The 22,430-nt window shown below is 37.4% G+C and overlaps 1 protein-coding gene across 2 annotated transcripts; it reads right to left on the bottom strand.

Moving 5' to 3' along the window:
* Window positions 1-7,346: 7,346 nt before the first annotated feature.
* On the bottom strand, window positions 7,347-20,079 carry snx12 (sorting nexin 12). Of its 2 annotated transcripts, XM_038303098.1 has the most exons (6): window positions 19,588-20,074; window positions 16,068-16,163; window positions 12,502-12,626; window positions 12,084-12,174; window positions 11,592-11,602; window positions 7,347-8,196 (listed from the first exon to the last, which is right to left on the bottom strand). In XM_038303098.1, exons 1-5 carry the CDS (start codon window positions 19,750-19,752, stop codon window positions 11,597-11,599), a joined length of 483 nt encoding a protein of 160 aa, XP_038159026.1. In that variant the 5' UTR covers window positions 19,753-20,074; the 3' UTR covers window positions 7,347-8,196; window positions 11,592-11,596. The 2 variants fall into 2 exon arrangements, with proteins under 2 accessions (XP_038159026.1, XP_038159023.1); XM_038303095.1 differs by lacking the exons at window positions 7,347-8,196; window positions 11,592-11,602 and having other exon boundaries at window positions 11,708-12,174; window positions 19,588-20,079.
* Window positions 20,080-22,430: the final 2,351 nt, after the last annotated feature.

Below are 22,430 nucleotides of genomic sequence, written 5' to 3'. Positions count from 1 at the left end.
CGTTGATGGGACAGCTGTTTCGAATGAAACGGTGATCGCCAATGTGTGCATTGATGACTGAAAGACATCTTCTGCCTCCATTTATCTGTTTACTACAGTGTGTTGAATTCATGTTAATGTTTATTTCAACACATTTCAATTAAGTGGAAAAAATTGCAGAGGGGAATATAAAAATAGTATAATCGACCAAAACTTTCGCGACCCCCATGCAGTACCTCCATGGACCTCCTAGAGTCACAGACCACCTGTTAAAGACCTCCGTACTATAGGATTGGTCTTGATATCAAATGAATAGAATACAATATGTTAGTGAAGTAAAAAAAAACTGAATGTTGGAACTGTAACTAATATACCGTTGTATGTTTACATTATCACTGCTTACGTTTATTACGGCTGCACTTTAAAAAGATGATAAATGTCTTCAGAGTTGTACTGAACGAAATTTCCTTTTATATAAGCTCTGTGAATACAAAATTATAATAAAGTCTGTCTAAGTCTAAAACGCATAGGCTCTGCAACTGTCGTCGTGCACCTCAAAAAAATCCTGACTACGCGTTGGACGGTCACAAACCCGCGCAGACCTCAAGCGGAAGTGTGCAGACAAAAAGCAGCTGTGATTGGTCCTTGGTATGCCTTTCCGGCTGTCTGTGTGGTCGTCCTTCTCGATACGGTGCCGGGTCGCGCCATTTTTAAAAACCCGCGGAACAACTACAATAGACAGCCTACGCTACCTCCTTTGTCTTTTTGCCAACTCCATTAACAGAACCTGTTCCTCTTTGATGTCTAGCAACTGTAGATCCATCTCTGGGACATCTTGAACACACAACATTGTTGTTTTGGAAGATAAACACTCCCACTGGTGCCGCCAAAGTTCTCGTGACCATTCGCCGAAGTTCTCGCAAGTTCTCGAACAGGGTCCCTCTTGTACTTTGGCTGGAAACTGCTGTGTCTCCCTAGAAATTCCAGACCGATGGTGCAGAAGCATACCAGCAAAACTGGTTCGCGAATCAAGTGACATTTGATGTGTGTGGTTTCAGAAATCTGATCCGCCCTAAGTCTCTAAGTCTGAAGATTCTCAGTCATCTAGGTCATAGTCATTCCAAATAAGCTAAAAAACAAAACAAACAAACAAAAAAAAACAAACCACTGGACTTTGTTTTCAAAGTTTGAAGATGTTTTGCTTTCCATCCAGGAAGCTTTTTCAATTAAAAATGTCAGAATTAATGTTAAGTTCAAGGCTTTATAGAGTAGCTCAACAAAGCCTTGTCATGGCTTAGAAAACCAGCAAATTTAATCAAAAGAACAGGCCCTTAGGTATGGGGAGTCATACAGGTCTTTGATAGCCTGCAATACCTGGAACTGGTCTGTGCCTCTGAAAGGGAAGTTGTTAGGGGCAACTGTTAGCCTGCTGAACAGGCAAGATGCTTTGGACCCCTTACTGGCCATGAAGAGTTTGAGTCCACCCCATTTTAAGAGCGAAAAAGCAACTTTTAAACAGAGGGGGTGGACTCTGTCAGTGATAGAGCTGATTACTTTCCGCTATCATAACCCTAATGGCCATGCAGGGGACAAAGACAACTCGCCTGGTCAGCAAGGCCAACAATTCCCCTAATTACTCCCCCTTTCAGAAGCATAGACCAGTATCGGGTATTGCAGCCTAACAAAGAACTCAACGACTCCCGATTCCTAAGGGGCGGACCTGTTCTTCCAGTTCATTTTGCATGTTTTCTAAGTCAAAACAAGGATTAGTTGGTCCACTCTATAAAGCTTGGAACTCAACACTAATTCCGACTTTTTTAATTGAAATATGTCCTGGATTTGAAGCAAAATGTCTTCAAACTTGTGTTTGAAGGATTGTGTTTTAACTTTTTGGAATATAATAGAATAGAAGCAGCCCTTAATACAGAAGGGAAACTTACATTTTACAACAGCATATAGATAAACTCATTAGGACTGTTAAAATGGAATTACAAGCTGTGACTCAATGGGTAGGCAATTACAGGGATTTACCTACATAAATGTAATATATCATCTACGTCAGGGGTCTGCAACCTTTGGACCTGCTACAATGGCTCTTAAGCCTTTAAAGGTTTTTTGTGCAGTCTTCTGCCCTCTGTTATCAGGTATATCTGATTGTGTACAATAGGATTTTGAGCAAAGTTTTTACCATTAAATTATACAAAAGGTGTCAGACGCAAAACATTTCAGAAACCGTCTGTATCAAATATGATACATTTGGCATTACAGGGTTAATAGTGGCTAAAAAATGATATAAAGAAATGAATAATGTACTACAAGAACAAATGCTTTTGTGTTTTTTTTTTATAAAAAAGTATAGGAAATCAACAGGAACATATTTTTAGAGCTAGTTTTCCTCTAATTAGCTTGGAAACTAGGTGTTTTATTACTATAATTTTATTATATATTTTTTACATCAAATAATACTCTACAGAAAAAAAAATCAATGCTTTATTTTTATGAATCGTTTTTTGTTTTTCCATATTTTAAGAGTAAAGAACAGAAATAAACTCTTGTGTGTTTAAAATGGCAACAGTTTCTTATAGCAAATATTTTACAAAAATAATGAGTGGTGTTTTTTATTTAAAAAAATCATGTGGTATTTTGCGGCTCTAAATGGGTTAGACTTAGCTGGACTCAGGGCAAAATGGCTCTTTGTATAAAAATAAGTTTGCAGACCCCTCATCTAAATGTATGTTATTATCACCTATGATCTGAAAGCTGTACTGTACTTTTTTTAGCATATTTACTTGAGTAATTTTTGAGGGGGTAGTTTTAACTTTCACTTCACAACATTTTAAAGTCAAATATTGTACCTTCTACTCCACTACATTGCGAAGAAGCTGCTAGTTATTTGTTCCTTTTGGCTCAGCTTTGCTTTATTAACCTGCTGCAGCTGTTTTTCTTTCTTGGAATGCAATTTCAAAATGGCAGATTGCAGCCATTAGGACTGGATTTGGACACCACTGTTTTAGACCTCTGCATGCCATTCCACAAATGCGAGAAACTCATAGCAGATATTATTTGTAGTTTATCCATTTTATTAAGGCCTTAGTTGTTGCCTTGTGACCAAGTCGTTCAGTAGGATGGGTATTCAGAACAGAGTTGAGGTTTCTTTGTGGTAATAGTTTCAACCTTAAACCTATATTCCGTAGTGAAAGTGTGAGCAGAATCAAGACTCTCCTGTTTCCTTTTTCGTTTGATGAATAGGAAATAATAATCAATATAGCGGTCCTTATGTTTTTGTGGCGTTTTTATGCTGAAGTTCATTACAGGTGGTGTAGAAGTTCTAGCAGAGCAGTTCTACACATCAGTACATCAGCTGGTTTCTAAAGGTTACAAGGTTCTTCAAAATTACTCTGAAGATTATACAGAAATATACTGAAAATTTAATTTTGATTAAATTTCATTTGTATTTTGGATACATAAGTACTCTTAAATGTATGTACTTTTGAATACCTAAGAATTTTCAAAAGTGAGTATGTAAATATTTTAACTTATTTCAGTAAATTTTACTTGCAGTTGAGTAAGATTTGAGTATTAGTATCAATACTTTTACTCGAGTACTGTTGAGTGCCACTGTCTGAAAGTCTCAATCTTTATGTTTGCCTTAGAAATAGCTATTTATAATTACATAGTAGTGGGTTTGCATTTGTGGAGGCAGACATTTTTGCACTACGACAGCACAGAGCTGATATAGTGACTGTAGAGATCGCCATTATGCTCGAATGGGACTGCGACAAGTTAGGCCTACATGCAATCCTACACAGACTAACAGAAAAAGCTGTCATTTTTTTCTGCCATACTTTTTCATGATATACCCACACAAAGTAGTGTATCATTGTCAAATGTAAATTATTATAGTTCTCAAAATATTTTGCTTAAAGAGAAAGAAATCTGTAGCAGATCAATCAGAATCAGAAATACTTTAATAATCCCAGAGGGAAATTACTTTTGCTACACGCTCCAGTTATCCAGTTACAGTTTTATATATATATATCTATATATATATAGATATATATCTATATATATCTATATATATCTATATATATATATATACATCCATATATATGGATGTATATATATATATATATACATCCAACTACACAATATAATAAAGATAAAAATAAGAATAAAAGAGATAAAATATATACAATGAGTCATCTTAAACACTTCACCTTGATACATGTGGTGGCAGAATCATGCTGTGGGATATGTTATTAATAATTTCCCCTCACTCTAATATCCTTAAATAACATTTATTTAACTCAACTGACTTCAAATTAACCCTAGTAACACGTCAGTGGAATGTGTATGGAACATAATCTGAGTTAAAATTAGACAAAACAATGTTTTGCTAAAAAACAACAACCACACTGAACATCACCCTGGTCCCACAGTCCCCTTTGGGTTACACAGTGGAGGCATTAACATGCTGTGGGGAATGTTAGGCAGCTACAAGGAAGCTGGTCAGTTCTAACAGGAAAATAGCAAAAATGCCACAGGCTCCAAAAGAGATGAGACTGAACAAAAATAAAGATCTGGTGAAAATTGAAATCTCCTGCCCACAGACTTTCCTTCCAATTTTACTGAGCTTAAACTGTTTTGCAGTTAAAAATGAGAAACTATTCCTGTGTTAGTTTGTAGAGAAAAATCCCTAAAAACTGGCAGTGGTTATTATAAACAAAGTTTAGTAAAATAACAGAAACCTTTTCCCTTTCATTCACTTTGTAGCTAATTTGTAGCTAATTACATTACATTATATTACATTACAGTCTTCAATTCCTTTTTGTTGGTTTGTCAAATTAAATACACAGATTGCTTTCCTAATTACCATTGCCATGCCATTTTATGAAGTCTCCATATAGCAGCAGTGTTGCTTTATACAAATTCAGTTAGGAACTTGTTACTTTTGTTTTAAAAAAAGGCTCTTGCATTTTATTTAAATACTTTATTAACATCAAAGACCCTGAAGACAGCCCCCATTTCCATTTATTCAATTCAACTTGAAGCTTTTTTTTGCATATCTCCTCTTATAAGATGTTATTAGGTTTTCACTGAATCCAAGACGTAAGTCACTAAATTCCCCAGAATGAACAACTTCCTTCCACTACTATCTAGGTGATGTGAACTCTTCTATTTTGATCAGCTTCCTTAACTTAGGCTTTAAGCCGAATTGTTAGAGCCATTAGCTTTAGGTTATAGAAAGACAGAACTCTGCAGGTAAGTCCAATTTTTAAGCCAGACTTTGACTAATCTACACTTTTAACTTGCCTTTATTAAGTCCCGGATGTCTTTGGTTGCAGAATACTTACTGCTCCACACAATTCTAATCTGGGACACATTTATTGGACTTATTTAATTCATCTAACTCAAATCATACTTGGGATTAAACAGGTAGTGTTCAATCAGTGGATGTCTAAATCGCTGAAGCTCTTATTTTCTCAGTCTCCAGCCGTATGTCTTTGTGCAGTGGTACTATAGTAACCACTGGTCTAACCCTTTGTTCCTGCTCAGTCATGCTGCTTTGGGTTGCTCTTTCAATTTATTTCCACTTTATCAAGCTAACTCGACTGGGTGTCTCAGCAAACGCAGCCAGCCTGGGTGCAAACCGGGCTCTGGAGTTAGAATGCCTAAAACAACACAACCTAATCTCTACTCTGGCTCTCTGTACCCATCCTGTCTGCCCACCGTCATTACTCAGGACAAGGCCAACACATCAAAGCTGGCTGGTTTTATAGGTCAGCATGGTCACACATGGGGAACGTTATAGATGGCCTACAGTCTCCAGGGGTAACAGCTCGTTTTTTCTTTTCTTTTCTCTGAGAAATTTTTTCAACTATGCATCAGATTACAAAAAAAAAGAAAAGAAAAGTTAAACACCAAAATTGGACTCTTTAAATATTGTATTTTCAGTTTAGGCCCCAGTTGTGTTTAATTAAAAGTCAGAAATGCTGATCTGGATCTCCTGCAAGTCAAGATCTACTTCACAAGATAACTATTCCTGGACAGGATTAATCCACCTGAAGCCAGAATTTCCTCTTCTGGTAATCCCTTTTACTTCCTGCTAGTCAGAAGGGGAAAGACGAGAAGCGTGTAAAATATAACCATCCAAGTGTGAAATGCAGTGCCTAGATTTACACCAATATATTCATGTGTAGTAAGTGAACAGAAAAAAGGAAATATATTAATTTTGTTGGTAAAATAGGGCCTTGTTTTTCCATCTTGTAATTTTAATCCCCACTTTGTAACATAAAAGCCTAACCTTTAGACATTTCCATATAGTTTCAAAACAATTTGACCTTTTATGGCAATTTTCAGTTCTGGGCAGTTTCCCACGTAGTTGTAACAATTGAGATAAAAATGCTGAGGGGCCAGAAACTTCAAAGTAATAACTCAGGTTAAAGCAGGAAACGGGGGCGGCGGCGGGGGGGCATTTATTTATTTGTTATATTTATTTTGGTCACTTTAGTTTATTGTTTGTCAGTATTTAATAACATAATCCAGGTCTCTTAAGTTATTTTTCTTTAAAACAATTCTGTTATGGTTAAAAAAGTTGGTTAAATAAAGATTTAATTCGAAGTCTGTGTTTGTGTTTTTTATTAAAATTAAATCATTTAGCAATATTATAAAAAGTCCAGGCAGAGCTGCACATAAAATATGGTTTCAAATCTTTTCAATAATTATCGATATCGATCAATATGCATTTTTTTTTATCGATAAGCTTTTTTTCTATATCGCCCAGCCCTAATGTAACGGTAACTCTAGAACAATTAGAATATTTTAATTAACAGTCCTACACGTATTACTGTCATAGTGAGCCTGAATGCTTGGCATCTAACAGCCAACATGCAGCCCAGGCAATCTTTTGCTATATGCCATGCATAGTGCAATACAACAGGTTTGCAATATTTTGTGCAACTCTATTGGTTGAGTCAAGAAAAGGTTCTATTATGACTTAGCAAATGTGTAAATTTGTGGAATATTGTAGAAAAAGAGTGCTAAATTATAGGGGGAATGCCTAATACTGAACAAATATTCCCATTTCAAGACTTCCGTGTTTAGATTATGCTACTGCAAAGGATGCCAGAGTTGTGTTCCTTCAAAAGTCTTATATTTTTCTTGTTTTAATGGGTGTTTATTCGCTTAAAAACTTGAAATAAAAACCTTGTGATCCAAACCCTCCATTTGAACTCAATTATGGCCTCTGCAGGTCAGCAGCAGTAGGACTCTCTCCTCCAATCTCTCTCCTGATGCACTGATCACAAACAGCGATGCTAGATAAAAATCTTCATTCATCCAAATAAGAAACAAAGAAACAGGACACAGCAGGCAGCAGGAAATTTATTGGTGAAAAAAAAAAAGACAAGATTGCTCCTCACCAACCCAAAGTGGATCCGCAATGACAGCATGTAGTAATAATACACTTCACAATAATGAAGAAATTTAACCAGCAGAGAGTAAGACCAAATGAGACCTCATATACGCGTGGAAACCTTCAACCAAATGCTGAATCTGCATCTTAGCAAAGAAGTATTGGTCCTGTAATGAACCGCTTGTCACAGTGATTAGATAACTGGTGTTTACCTTAATTACGTTTATTACTAGCTGACCTGACCACATACAGCTGAGATGCAGTCATGCTCATTCAGGAACTATCAATCAAGGTTAACACAGTCGAACATGTTTAGTAGCGTTGCAGAAAAAAATTATCCGAGGGGACAATATACTGCCCGGAATGACATGATGCTGTCTTTATCAGGATGCTACATGTTTGCAAAACTTTGGGGACGCTATTATGAAAAAGTAGGCTAGAAACACCAATGAAAGCAGTTGATGACAGTTTTGTATCAAATCAATGAAAAACTATTCAGGAAGCAAATTGATCATTAAGAAAAACAAAAACAAAACAAAAACCAATCAAATGAAATTATTAAAGTATATATATATAGATATATACCATTTTGTTTTCTTAACCGGCTCAAAAATAATGTACATACAGTATGTGGAATGGCCGAATAAAGACACATGAACTTGTTCATACATTTGATTTTAGGTTTTACGTCCAGGAGCTGTGTTCCTCTCACATATCCGGAGACTTCTCGCATTCCCATCGGCTTTGTAATAACGTGAAGTAGAAATTAATATACATAGAGCAGGCGCAGGTGTCTCTGTTGACTTTCCGACAAGAGAAAGAGGGAGAGAAACAGCATGTAGAAAATCCAGGAATTAAAAACGGTAAAGCATCAACTAAAGGGATAGTGCACAGAATAGATTACAACAGGCAGTTGTCTTTTCCAGCTCACTGCTAATTGGTTCCCTCTTGCATTGTTTCTCATTTAAGCTGTGTTTCTGGTTAGCAGTGGAAGGTGTTTAGCATTCTCTGCACTAGCTGTACCACACATGATCCACACAGAAATCCTTAAATAACACCGGAAATGTGGGTTGAATTTACTGCAACTTTGACGAAAACATTACGGCAAACTTTAGGCTTTGAATTCTTCCTGGGTGAAATATAACTTCCACTGAGATTGTTATGGATTTTTAATATGAGATTTACAATGCAAGACTGGATGACCAGTATATTACCCTTATGATAATCCCACACAAACTAACACATTTGATGATATGAACATATGCTGTGCAACAGACATCACCATTAGTGCAACATGCAATGCTTGTGTGTCATTTCCTTGACAGGAAAGACTGATGTAACCAAAAAGCAGGAAGTAAATGGGATTTTTTTAATTTTTATGTCAAACGCATGGAGATTGCATGAAGCTCATTTATTTAACTAAATTTGTCGAAGGCACTATGGTGTTTATACCTCTTCAACATATTCATAAACTTCAATATAGTCGATTGGGGTTTTAGTAGATAGATTAACAAAGCAGAGTCCAAATAACAATCTGAAAGGTCTTGGGTTGATTTATATTCAGCTCCGTTTACTTAAATGAAAATACAGAAATGAATCATTTTGGGCTACATGCAAAAAGCTATACTCTGGTGAAAACCACCGATCTGTATTTATTAATGGATTACTTATAGACCAGGGGTGGGCAATTCAAGTTCCTGAGTGCCGGTAACCGGTAACTTTTACATCCATCCTTGGTCCAACACACCTGAATCTAATAGCTCCAGAGTAATTATCTAATTATTTGATCCAGGTTTGTTAAACCAAAGGCACATCTAAAAATTGCAGGATACCGGCCCTCAGGAACTGGAGCTGCCCACTCCTGTTATAGACCGAAAAAAACTGAAGACACCTGCCGCCATGTTGGTACTCCCGACTTTCAACGAGTCTTGCCATAATAATGCCGGTAATGTAATTACCATAACAATTTAAGCAATACATGTATACTACATGCACATAATCAATTCATAATCAATAATAATAATCAATCATAATCAAGTATTATTCTTATTACTTACAGTATTATTATGCTCCATTAGGGTTGCCAACTCCCTAGGAAAAAAAAAAAAAAAGGGGGAACCACATGTGCGTGCTAGCTGACCAGATTGCCTTTACCCCTCCTGGCGCGGAGATTTTTTTTAGCCCCCCTTTGTGTGTGAAATTATTATTTTTTTTTTAAATATATTTGACTCATATCTGCATTGAGTTAATGCATATTTTTAGTGTGCTTTATATTCATTATCGCAGACTTTTTCCACCCAGATATTTGTTTTTCCCATTCCTCCCTATATTTCTGCATCTTTTTTTTTTATTCCCTGAGTAGCATCGCTATGGGAAGGTGCACCGGCCTCAAAAGCAGCGTCAGTGTCCCCCATACTGCTCTGTTGTCCCCCGCTATCTTCTCTGTGAACACTTGTCTCGACCAATGGGATGAGGGGATTCTGGATCGTTACATTTATGTTGTCAGCTCATTGGGCACAACGCAGGACAGCGCCCGGGAGCACATTTACCATAAGTTTTGTATCTAAGGTGCCCTTTTTCTTAATTTTTTATTAGCTTTTGACTATTTTTTTTACTCTCACAGTAATACGGGACAAAGTGCGTTCCTTTTCCACTAAATACGGAACAGGTACTTCTATTTCTAAATACGGAACGATTCAGATTTTTGTTTACGGTTGGCAACCCTATGCTCCATTAACACATTAATTTTGTTGTGATTGATTTGTATAATATGTCATATTACATGATTTATAGATTTCATAGACTTCCTACTAAATATATGCAGTTTGATATGTCTTTTTTTTTTTTTTTTTTTTTTTTACCTTAAATGAGAGTAGTCTACAAATGCACTGCAGTGTGTGTCAAAGTGATGACTTTATCTTTGTTTTTAAAGTCTAAAGCCCACCTGAAAATGAAAACATCTTTGTAGTTTGATGCTGTAGCGCACATATTGTTTACATTCTGACCAGTTAAACTAGGGAGTACCAGTATGGCGACTTCACAGCACCGTGTACTACCAACGGGCTACAGCAATCCAGTGAATCAATAGATTAGAGGGGAGAACCAACACTGCTCTATTTTACACCATCCAATCAGAACAGTTTAGGTCGCTCTAACGGGGACAATGTAGTACGTTTTCAAGAGGTGTTCATGGATTCCGTCAATGCAATTCAACTGAGCTGGCAAAGAAGAATGGGCAAAAATGTCAGTTTATCAACATTTTTGCCCTTTTATTACTAAAAGGTGGATCTACAAAGTTTGAACTCATAGGGGCTAGATATAAACAAACTTCACTTTTTTTTTTTAGATGAGTAACCTTTACCTCCCACTTCACAATTGTGTGCTACTTGATGTCGGTTTATCACATAAAGTCCCACTGTAATACATCGTCTGTGGTTACAACAATCCAAACTGAAAAACAATCAAGAGACATAAATAGAGTGGAGATGGAAGCAGATTATATATCTATAAACTAATCTATATTTAGTCAAGTGGTTGTCCAGTCTTTCAGATACAGATTGGTTTTACAGAAAACATCTATGTCTGAAAGTCTTCCAAGTCTGAATAAACACATCTGAGAACCCAATGGTGATTAAATGATGCAGAGCAAGTCTTTCAACTGGATGAATAATTACAAAGAAAGCGTGCAAGAGTGCCATGCAGGCAGTGATTAGAGCAATTGATTGTGAATATGCGTTATTAGTTTTAGCTCCTACAAAATAAGCCATTTACAACCCATATTTCCTTATAAACAATAGTTCACATGACTTTAAACAGTAGGGGTGGTTTAAAACCGCTTGACTCAGTAACTTTTACCAACCAAAACAACACATAATTTGTAAAATTTACTGCATTTAAATGTAGAATTTCACCTAAATGTATTTTATCTAACCTCTTTAAAAATGAAAATCAAACCAAAAAAAACCAAACAGTGAATTGGAGAAGTTTCTTATAATGCAACCAACAGTGAATCCATGAGTTTATTTTCAAGATAAGTTGAGTCATTAAAGTGACGTCTTGGAGAGGATTTTCTGATATATTATCATTTGTACTATTTAAGTATCTGTGAACTATCGCCTTTGGTCTATAGAGTCCCCATGCAAGTGCCTTAAACTTTAAGAAAGGTATTATTGATGGAAATAAAAGAAAGCAAACTTACTTCATTCATACCTAAAAGAAAAAACACAAACGATAAAAACAAGAGAACAAAACAGGATCAGAAATGTCATTTCCATGCATGCATCTCTAAAGTAAACATTAGTTCCAGTACACACATTGACACATTATTCTACTTTATTCATATTATATTAGCATCTTCAATATGTGACACTTGTTCAAGAAAGTCTGACTGTACTGCAACAGTAATGTCATTTAAAAGCACAACGTAATGAGAACTGTCGGTAGCGCTGTTCTTATTGTACAGTTACAATAAAAATGCACAAGGCTGGGAAGAGTCACAGAGTTTTCTGAAATATAGTTGACATGTCCTTAAGAGTAGCAGAGGAACATACTCTAACGTAAGAGTGAGAGGAGCAAGAAAACAGAGTGGACAGAAAGAAAAGATGTGTGGGAAGATAAAGGCAAGAGGCAGTTCAACAACCCCCCACAGTTTTAACACACCCCATTCCCCACAGTAAACCTAGTGTCGTACTTTTCCAGGAATGTAGTTACGGTCAATGGTTTCCTCTTGCAGAAACATGTGAAGACAGCGCTCGTTCTGGGCCAAGGGGTGACCTGCAATTCTGCACACAAAGGGAAAAAAAAAAAAGGTTACACTTTATATTTTAGGTTTACACAAAAATTTGTTAAATTTAGATTAGCTAAATACATGCTGTATGATATGTTTAACAAGAACTCAGCTAACTTGGGTAAATATGCTTAGAAGCAACATCTTTACTGCATTACAGAACAGATGTAACACAAAAGCTCATAATAAAGTAACACAGAGCAATGTCTTGAATATTGTTGCTCTCCTAGCGTCAAACTAGCTACAAGGTCTGCGTATTTTGAAGCAGCACACTGTAGCTGACTAATGTTTGTGTCATTTGGAAGATGCTGATCTGGCCGACCTGTTGATGAACTGCTCTAGGCCCACCCGCCGCTCCTCAATGAAGGACTCTTCAAAAAGGCCCTCATCTCCACGGAATGGCAACTGTCTCTTCAGGGCTTTGCCCGGCAAAGGTGGTACTACAATCTAAATGTGACAGGGGAAAAAAAAAGAAAATTAAATATTCCCCTGCAAATTTGAGCTTATGATGTACATGAAGGATTATGGAGAAATATCCAGCAGCTATGTTACAACTAGGGGTGGGTATTGCCAAAGAAGTCACGATTCGATTTGAATCACGATTCACAGGCCACGATGCGATTCTATCACGATGCATCACGATACTTGAATTATTGCGATGCATTGCCATATTTTCTCCTCCATGTTTTGTTTTTGAATGACTCGGCACAGTATCCCACGGCCGAAAATGCTTGTGACACAAGGCAGCGTGCGTCAACACATTTGCAGCAACATCTACTGGACTGGAAGTGGTATTGCACTTGTTTTTGGCTGATGTTCGCCAACCATTCATGCAATTTTATTTATTCATTTTTTTAAATTAATAATCGATTCTTAGCATCAAGAATCGATTCAGTAGATCACGAAAATTAGAATCACGATGCATCATCATCACGATTATTTTGCACACCCCTAGTTACAACATAAACATTGCTATAAGTGATAAAATTAACTTTGTTAATGCTACTCCGCAGGCTTTTAGCTAGTAATGCATACAGGTGTACACATTACGTTGTACACCTTTTACTACCAAAAATGACAAATTGAAAGCCCTGTTTATGGGATGTATGGCTTTGGTACACGTCAATTTTCAATGTGGAAACTTTCCACATATGTTCAAAATTTCACAAGCAGCAGATGCATGTTGGAAATACTGAATTTTTGCTGCCTAAAGCACAACATCAATAGAGAAGCTGATCTGGGAGCTGGCAGGGAGACAGATGCAGAGCTGCAGATGCAGAAAACTATGATAACTCCTCTAAAACGGTTTATCAACGCCTAAATTAACTTAAAATGTAGAAACCTGCTGGCAAAATATATTCGCTTTTATAACTGTGGTGCTTGCAGTTTCTACGACATACCTGAAAAACGCTAACATCTACTTCTAGTCGCCATGCACAGTAGAGGAAAATCCCCTAAGAGGCGACCAGGCCTGACGCAGCTGCTGCTGGATTCCCAGTGACAGCACACTGCCGCTATGTGAGGGTCTGAGCAGCACCGACAGCGAAATAATATAGAACTGCACAGATGATGTTTTCAGGTGGACTTTTTCGTATAAAAATATATTAAAGCTACTTTTTACCCTTTTACCACAGCAAATATAGAAAAGACACTCTCTGCCATTGAACACAGGAGCAGAAGAAGCATCAGATGCATCTGAACACACTTTACTGGACGCATCTTTGATACTCCTGAGGAGCGTCTGATCTTAAAGCATCAAAAATTAAGCAGCAGGCGCTTTTTTGTTGTGCAAATGCTGATTAAACGTAGCATTACACTTTTTGATTGTTTGAATTAGCCTAAAAAACATAATATTGTATCTAAAAATTATCTCATGTGTTCCAAATTTCCACGTCTAGTCAAACACACACACTTGGGAAGGCATAATCAGGACAAAAGTAGTGTTGAAACAAAGAAAAAACATTAGCTGCATTCCACCTCAAAATGCAGGAAATAGCGTTCTATTTCAAATTTTCCAAGGGAGGATACCCCCGGACCCCCCCTATGCCGCACAAAGCCTAAAGATTTGATACCCCAAGGTATACACCCAAGAAATATTCCTAGCTAAAAGCCTGCTACATTGTGCATTGTTAGTTGAGTAGACACAATACTAACTCTATTGTTTTCTTAGGTATTCTAACCACCATGACTTCACATTTTGGATGGAAAAAATGTCACGTCTTAATTCATGACTTGTTTCCAATGTCAGGCAGCCCTACATTTCTCCATCTAAAGCTAAACACTTACTTAAACAGATGTTCTGACAGAGCATTAGAATAAAAAAAACTCTCCTAAAAATAATCATTATTCAGGGTTGGCCTATCGATCAAAAAGTTCCATTTTGCTCACATCTGAAAACAAACTGTTTCCAACTGTTCGTTGTGGAAAATTCCCAACAGCTTTACTAATGGTTTTGTTTTAATAACAGCCTTTAACCTTTTTTCAGGACTGTTCTATAGAGGGCAGATCTGGCAGTCAGTTTAGGTTAACGGTAAGGACATCATCAACTTTACTTAAAGAGCCGTTTAAAACAGCTGAAAACAAAGTGCTAAAAAACAATAAAATACAGCATGAAGATATATAATAAGGAAATAATAAGAATTTGTTGAAGCTAAATAAACAAGGTCACAACTATTTAGTCGTGCCAGTGTTAAAAGCCAGCAAATAAAAAACCAGAGCCATGTTTTAAAAATCTAAAACTAACTGATGAAAGCATGATCTGACAACTGCTCCAATTTGCCTCTACAATTTAAAAACACTGTCCGCCTTAAAACCCAAATTCGTGACAAACATTAAAGCCCCATTTTTTTTCTCGTTACACTTTTTAAAAGTTAAGGGCTAGCCAGGTTTAACGTCGTCTAAACCAGGCATCCCCAAACTCGGTCCTCAAGGCCCCCTGTCCTGCAGGTTTTAGAGGCTTCTCTGCTTCAGCACAGCTGGTTATAATGATTGCAGTAGACCAAAAGCCTGTTAATCAGCTTTCAATTAAAATCAGCTTTGCTGGAGCAAGGAAACCTCTAAAACCTGCAGGACAGGGGGCCTTGAGGACCGAGTTTGGGGATGCCTGGTCTAAACAATTCAGTCATCAGCATGAAAATGGCACAGACTGACAGATAATGCAAAGAGAAAAAGCAAGTGCTCTAAAATTGAGCCTTGTGGGACCCCGTAAGATTTAGAACCACTAGACAATTCAGTGTTGCCAATATCTGGGCAGAAAAATTTGCCTTTCAGATATAACCAATTAAGAGCTGTGTGCTGGATCCCTACTTATCGATTCAGACGTGTTATCAGAATAAGAAGGTCATCGTGGATATTTTGGTTGGATGTCAGTGATATTGTTTTATCCCTGACTTGTCTGCTGTTCTTTGCTCTTCATGATGCTATGAGTTTGTACTGGGATTCAATTAAACACAGACGGATTTTATTTGGGGGCGTTAAATAGAAAGTGCCACGCTACGTCTTTCAGATCGGATCATACAAAAATCTTCATTTTCCTTCCATTCACATTTATAAACTTCTTTTGGATGGTATACCATATAACCCAATAACCGATATCGTAGATTCGAACTGAAATGTAACATCTAAAAAAAGGCAAGCTTAATGAAGACTGACCTCCTACGGATATTATTCACTGCACTTATGTAACACAATTTCCTCACTATGAGTAGATAAACAAAAATACTTTCAATCAGTAGTAATCAGATTAGGAAAAATGTTTCCAATGCCAGTATGAACATATTTCCTTTTGGAAGCCAAAAAAATCAAGCTGAGAGAATGATCAATACTTCAAAACTAGGAATCAGTGAAATGTTCCCTGTCCAAGGAAATTGTATAAGACTGTTTACTTACCTTACTGTCTCTTTCCAGCTCATTCTTTAACCACTCAAAGTCACTGTATCTTCTCCTCACACATGAGTCCTTCAATTTGAAAATAGGAAGGTTTGTCTGTGTAGAGAGCAGAAAAAACAAAGATATAACCAGGATCCGTTTAAGATATTCAAAGCCGGTGTCAACATAATGTTATCAACTAACGAAAAAAGCAGATGCGGCTTTTGTTGAGGTTTTTTTGAGAAAAGAAAACGTTGAAGATTGATTGAAGTTTATAAAGAGACACAAAACAGTTAAAATGAGCATTGGCAGACCAAAGGTTTACATTAGTGCTGCAACTTAAGATTACTCTGCAAATCGATTAATCTGTCAAGTATTTGTTAAAATAATAGCCATAGGTTCCTTAAAGAAGACTTTTTGCAGATTTTAACCAGATAATACCAAAACTTTTCGACTTGAGGAGTTCCGAAATAGAGCATACTGAAAGATGAAAAAGTTTTTTTAATCTTAAATGCAAAATGTTTACATATATATATATATATATATACACATATTTTTTTTTTTTTTACAATTTTGGTATAATTACTGCTCTAAGTGGGTCGCTCTTTCAACTAAAGGAATGTTTTAGAGTCTATATACTCCAGTTAATAAGTAATCGATTACTAAATTGGTTGATGATTATTTTAATAATTCGATTAATCATGAGGAATTCTATTAATTGTTTCAGCCCTAGTTTACATTAATCTAAAATCAGTTAAAAAACCTTTTATTTGGGACATTTCTTTAAAAACAAAAAAACAATATTTATTTTGAGAAATAGAAATTTTTTATGATGACTTATTATGATGCAATGTGAAACTGTTTATTAAAGAAATGTGTATGATTACTGACTTAGACAACCTTTGTCATTTTGTGCACACAGAGGGTATACAAATTCGTTCAGTACCACTCTCATTTCGATTTCTTAAAGTGCAGCAGTGATAAAATGTAAACATACTGAGACAGGGGTAATAAGCGCTATTTAATTAACTGAAGACTGTCCTTTTGTTTTCCTAATTTTATTATATTTGAAATTACATTTACCACTGCTTGTAATGACTTGGATATTTTAAACATAACTAGAGAATAATTTTACATTAGTTACTTTGTATCCTATTCTTACATATCCAGGCTAATATAATACACTATATTGCCAAAAGTATTTGCTTACCCATCCAAATTATTGGAATCAGGTGTTCCAATCACTTCCATGGCCACAGGTGTATAAATTCAAGCACCTAGGCATGCAGACTGTTTTTACAAACATTTGTGAAAGAATGGGTCGCTCTCAGGAGCTCAGTGAATTCCAGCGTGGAACTGTGATAGGATGCCACCTGTGCAACAAATCCAGTCGTGAAATTTCCTCGCTCCTAAATATTCCACAGTCAACTGTCAGCTGTATTATAAGAAAATGGAAGTGTTTGGGAACGACAGCAACTCAGCCACGAAGAGGTAGGCCACGTAAACTGACGGAGCGGGGTCAGCGGATGCTGACGCGCATAGTGCGAAGAGGTCGCCAACTTTCTGCAGAGTCAATCACTACAGACCTCCAAACTTCATGTGGCCTTCAGATTAGCTCAAGAACAGTGCGCAGAGAGCTTCATGGAATGGGTTTCCATGGTCGAGCAGCTGCATCCAAGCCATACATCACCAAGTGCAATGCAAAGCGTCGGATGCGGTGGTGTAAAGCACGCCGCCACTGGACTCTAGAGCAGTGGAGACGCGTTCTCTGGAGTGACGAATCGCGCTTCTCCATCTGGCAATCTGATGGACGGGTCTGGGTTTGGCGGTTGCCAGGAGAACGGTACTTGTCTGACTGCATTGTGCCAAGTGTAAAGTTTGGTGGAGGGGGGATTATGGTGTGAGGTTGTTTTTCAGGAGCTGGGCTTGGCCCCTTAGTTCCAGTGAAAGGAACTCTGAATGCTTCAGCATACCAAGACATTTTGGACAATTCCATGCTCCCAACTTTGTGGGAACAGTTTGGAGCTGGCCCCTTCCTCTTCCAACATGACTGTGCACCAGTGCACAAAGCAAGGTCCATAAAGACATGGATGACAGAGTCTGGTGTGGATGAACTTGACTGGCCTGCACAGAGTCCTGACCTCAACCCGATAGAACACCTTTGGGATGAATTAGAGCGGAGACTGAGAGCCAGGCCTTCTCGTCCAACATCAGTGTGCGACCTCACAAATGCGCTTCTGGAAGAATGGTCAAAAATTCCCATAAACACACTCCTAAACCTTGTGGACAGCCTTCCCAGAAGAGTTGAAGCTGTTCTAGCTGCAAAGGGTGGACCGACGTCATATTGAACCCTATGGATTAGGAACGGGATGTCACTTAAGCTCATATGTGAGTCAAGGCAGGTGAGCAAATACTTTTGGCAATATAGTGTATATTAGCTCATGTTTTTAGTTAACAATGAATGCCAGCTGGGTGTATTTATACTTTAATATCTGGAATACACCAATAAACACAATATCTTGTGTTTTATTGATAAAGCCATCATAATATACTGTCCTTAAGTTTCCATTTTAACTGAATAAAGTGACTGTTTTTAAAGTAACTTTAAACAAACACTTTGAAACAGCAGATAACATGATGTTAGTGACAGGTTTGTGATTATTTTTATCTTTTCTGATTTTGGTTGACAGCTTTTCAAAAAATAATTTCAAGCTACAGACATAATATTATCTTTAGAAATGTGTTTTTAATAATAATAAATATAAAACATTAATCAGGGGCCGGATGGAGAGTTTCATCACAAACTTTAGGATACTAAACGACAATTTAGTCAAACCAAGTGTAAAAGGGATGTAAACCGCAACTTCCTTAAAATTCAGCTGTGTTTGAAATTTTCTATTTCACTTTTACAACCATAACTGTAAAGGTTAAGCAAGGGAAACAGTATAAAGTGTTATTAAAATAGATAGCAGGCTTATACGTTTCGATATTGTTTCAATATAAAAACGGCTGTTTTTAGAAACAAATGTAATAAATACGACTTCTTTTATTAATATCAGGGGGTTTTAATACTTTTATTTAAGCGAAAACAGGAAATTAGTGACACATTCGGAGACACTACCACAGTCCATCCTCGTTAGTCGTTAGCTTTCCGGTGTTACTTTTAACAGCGGTTTTCAGACTCAATAGCTATATTTAACCGGATTAAGTTATAATGAACCTATTTCAATGCTTTTTAAAAATAGCTTCACGTCGTCTGAACTCAGATAGAGCAATGTCGACGTTTAGGAGACCTCTGAAAACTGACAGTATCTCAGACGTAAAAGCACCAGCTAGACCAGGCCGCGGATCATCCCCGGTGTCTGGTTTTAACGCTGGCCCGCCTCGAGGCAGTGCGGGCGGCCCGCCCTCGAAGCGACAGCTCAGTCGCTCTCCTGCAATGCTAACAAGCTAAACAACAACTCCGAATTTATCTGTTAGCTTAGCGCACGAAGCTAATCCAACTCCCCAAGTTTTTCCACACCAATGCCTCCACTCTTACCCTCATGCGAACTTCGTAAGTGGTGTAACGATTCCGGCCGACTCCGACGATCTGTGGATCGTAAACGTCTATTTCCAGAAAATTGCTCGGGGGGCCGTAAGCATCCGTCAGGTCCTGGGGTTTGGAATTCAACCGGCGAGTGTCTGCTACAACAGGATCTGTCATTTTCCCTCCTGTGTTTCTGGGATGCAAACAATGTTTCGCGTGCGGTAAAACCAACTAACCATACAGTTCGATCTTAAATCTCTTCTAATAAAACAACAAGTAGTGTGAGAAGAAGCTCTCCTCTTGCGGGGGCTAACCACCCTGCCCTTCTAGAATCTGGAAAATGCGTTGAACAGCTCTGTGCTAATCTGGAAGCTCTGCTCCCCCTAACGGACGGACAGGTGACTGGACGACAGCGGCGGTTCTAGACCAAGGCCCTGTTCGAATTCATGGGCTGAGTCCTTCAACGAGGCGGTCTACCTAAACTGAATCCTTCGAAGTCCGTGAAAATAAGGATACCGGAAGAGTTTTGGCTGTGAATTCAAACAGGTCTACCCTTCGACGGGTTTTACCACCGCAGGCTATGTTGCTTAGCAACCGTGACAATTGACACACAAAGCAAGAAAAGAATGAATACTGAAGTTTTAAAAACTGTTCGTTTTCTTTCTTTTTTATTGAGTGGAATAAAGGTTCCAACCACCGGGAGCATGAACAAATAAAATCAAATGTAATGATCTAAACCTTAGTCAGTTAAATAACATGCTGCTGTCATTTTGCACATCTCTGATGTTGCTTCTATTTTCAAATATCCATTACTGTAAAAATGTCCATAGCTGGATATTGGTTATTTATTCTCCAGGTGCACAGTTTTATATTGTTAAAACACTTTACAGTATTTAATTGTTTATATTTTAACTCTTCCCTATTATGTTATTCTTATACATTTTTCTAAGGTCCACATTTGTGTGACCATTTTCAATAATCTTTCTGCTGCTGTAAATTTGCCCATTGAGGGACAATAAAGAGATTTTTTATTCTATAAAAGGGGTATAAATATATAAGTAAATCTAAACAACGTATGTATAAAGAATATATCTGCAAAGTCTCTAATATAAAAAAAAATAAATAAAATCTTAGTTAAGCATATTGTGCAAAACAGCCTTAAAAAAATCAAAATCCTATTACCGCCACATATCTGACTCAATAACCATTAAAACAAATATTTTCATTAAAGCTACAGTGTGTACTTTTCAGCGACATCTAACATTCAGACTGCAGACCAGACCGCAGCAACATGAACATCTCCCCCCCACCGCTTCTCCCCCCCAACAGTAAGGCGAGCGTTACGGGACAAAATGTCTTCCACGACGTCCGCATCACCTACCTTCTCAAGTGATGAGGTTTGTTTACATAGATAATTTTAATACTGCCATCTATTGTTCAGTACCGTCTCAGTTCATCTCTCTCAACTTGCCGTAGTTACTTTCGAGCGTAATGGGTGATCTCGCAATTGCTAGTTTGTTGGCTCTGCGCTGCCGTAGCGCAAAGATGTCTGCCTCCATGGCTGCGAGACCCGCTCCTATGTAATTATAAATAACGAATTCTAAGGAAACACAAATATTAAGGTTAAGAGGCTGAGCTCGTAGATGATGATAAATAACATAGTTATGTATAATATATTACATTTCTGACTGTATATCCCTGTAATTATTACACACTGTAGCTTTAATTTCAGACTGAACTATTCACAGACTTGTATTATATTAAACTGAACTTCCAATTTTCACCACTGTTCGGCGCTAACATTTCCTCTGATCACAGAGCAGCTGGCTTGCTTGGTCTCGCAATGAATTCTGGGATATCCAAGGATATTAGCATATTGTGATAAAGTTTATTATTTTCCATAATGTAATGATAAAACTTGAACATTCCTATATTTTAGATTCATTGCACACTAACTGAAATATTTCAGGTCTTTTATTGTGTTGTGATATTATTTTTTTTTTCTATTCCCAGCCAGCTGGAAATTTATGTTTCTGATACTTTAGGATGTTTATTGCCCTCCCCAGTAGGGGGGGTAAAATATCTTATTTAATCCGATATTATTTCAGCTGTTATATACTGTTTATGACACACAGTCCTACTAACTGTCAGTGTTGCCAACTCAGCGACTTTGTCGCTATATTTAGCGACTTTTCAGACCCCTCCAGCGACTCTATTTCAAAAAAGCGACTGGCGACAAATCTAGCGACTTTTCTGGTGTCTGCCGTGGGGCGCCTCCCCCCGTCCCAACCCCGTTTACCCGCTTCCGCAGATGTCCCTCTCAGCGCTACAGTCAGAGACACAGCATGCTTTCCCTCAGCGTCCAGACAGCAAATGAACCGCGCGCATGCGCGGGGTTTGACGGCACAGGTTGATCACTCTGGAGTCAGCTCCCTCAGTTGCTGAACCTGCCATAGAGAGCCTTGACCAACATGAACATGATCCACTCTTTCTGTTAGCAGGCAAGCACAGCCTGTGTGTGTGCAGGGAATTTTTATTAGTAAAAAAAAAAAAAAAAAAAAAACAATAATTACCATTTGCTCACATTGTCATTGATTCTTTATAGTCTTTTTTTTTCCATTTAGATTGTTAATGTAATGTAAAAAAATGTTATGGTTCAAAATGTTCATGTTTTAGCATGATTTTTAAGGTCCTTAGTGGACCACAAGGGAAAAAAGAAAAAGTTAAATAAAAAAAATATATATATATTATGCAAATTAGGCAATGACGTAATTCAGCGACTTATAGCACAGCCAATAGCTACTTTCCTTTCTGAGGAGTTGGCAACACTGCTAACTGTGTGTTAGAACAATAGA

This window comes from Cyprinodon tularosa, unplaced genomic scaffold, assembly GCF_016077235.1.
Source record: "Cyprinodon tularosa strain WSP-4 unplaced genomic scaffold, ASM1607723v1 ctg503, whole genome shotgun sequence".
Classification (NCBI taxonomy): domain Eukaryota; kingdom Metazoa; phylum Chordata; class Actinopteri; order Cyprinodontiformes; family Cyprinodontidae; genus Cyprinodon; species Cyprinodon tularosa.
Note: the sequence above shows the minus strand (reverse complement) of the source record. Positions and strands in the feature narration are given on the sequence as shown.

Excerpts from the sequence above, each read along its gene's own strand:
- snx12 (XM_038303095.1), bottom strand. The coding sequence starts at position 19,752 with ATGACAGATCCTGTTGTAGCAGACACTCGCCGGTTGAATTCCAAACCC. Across the intron at positions 12,627-16,067 it reads AGCTGGAAAGAGACAGTAAG|ATTGTAGTACCACCTTTGCC; the intron begins GTAAGTAAACAG and ends TGTCACATTTAG. Across the intron at positions 12,175-12,501 it reads CTAGAGCAGTTCATCAACAG|AATTGCAGGTCACCCCTTGG; the intron begins GTCGGCCAGATC and ends CTTTGTGTGCAG.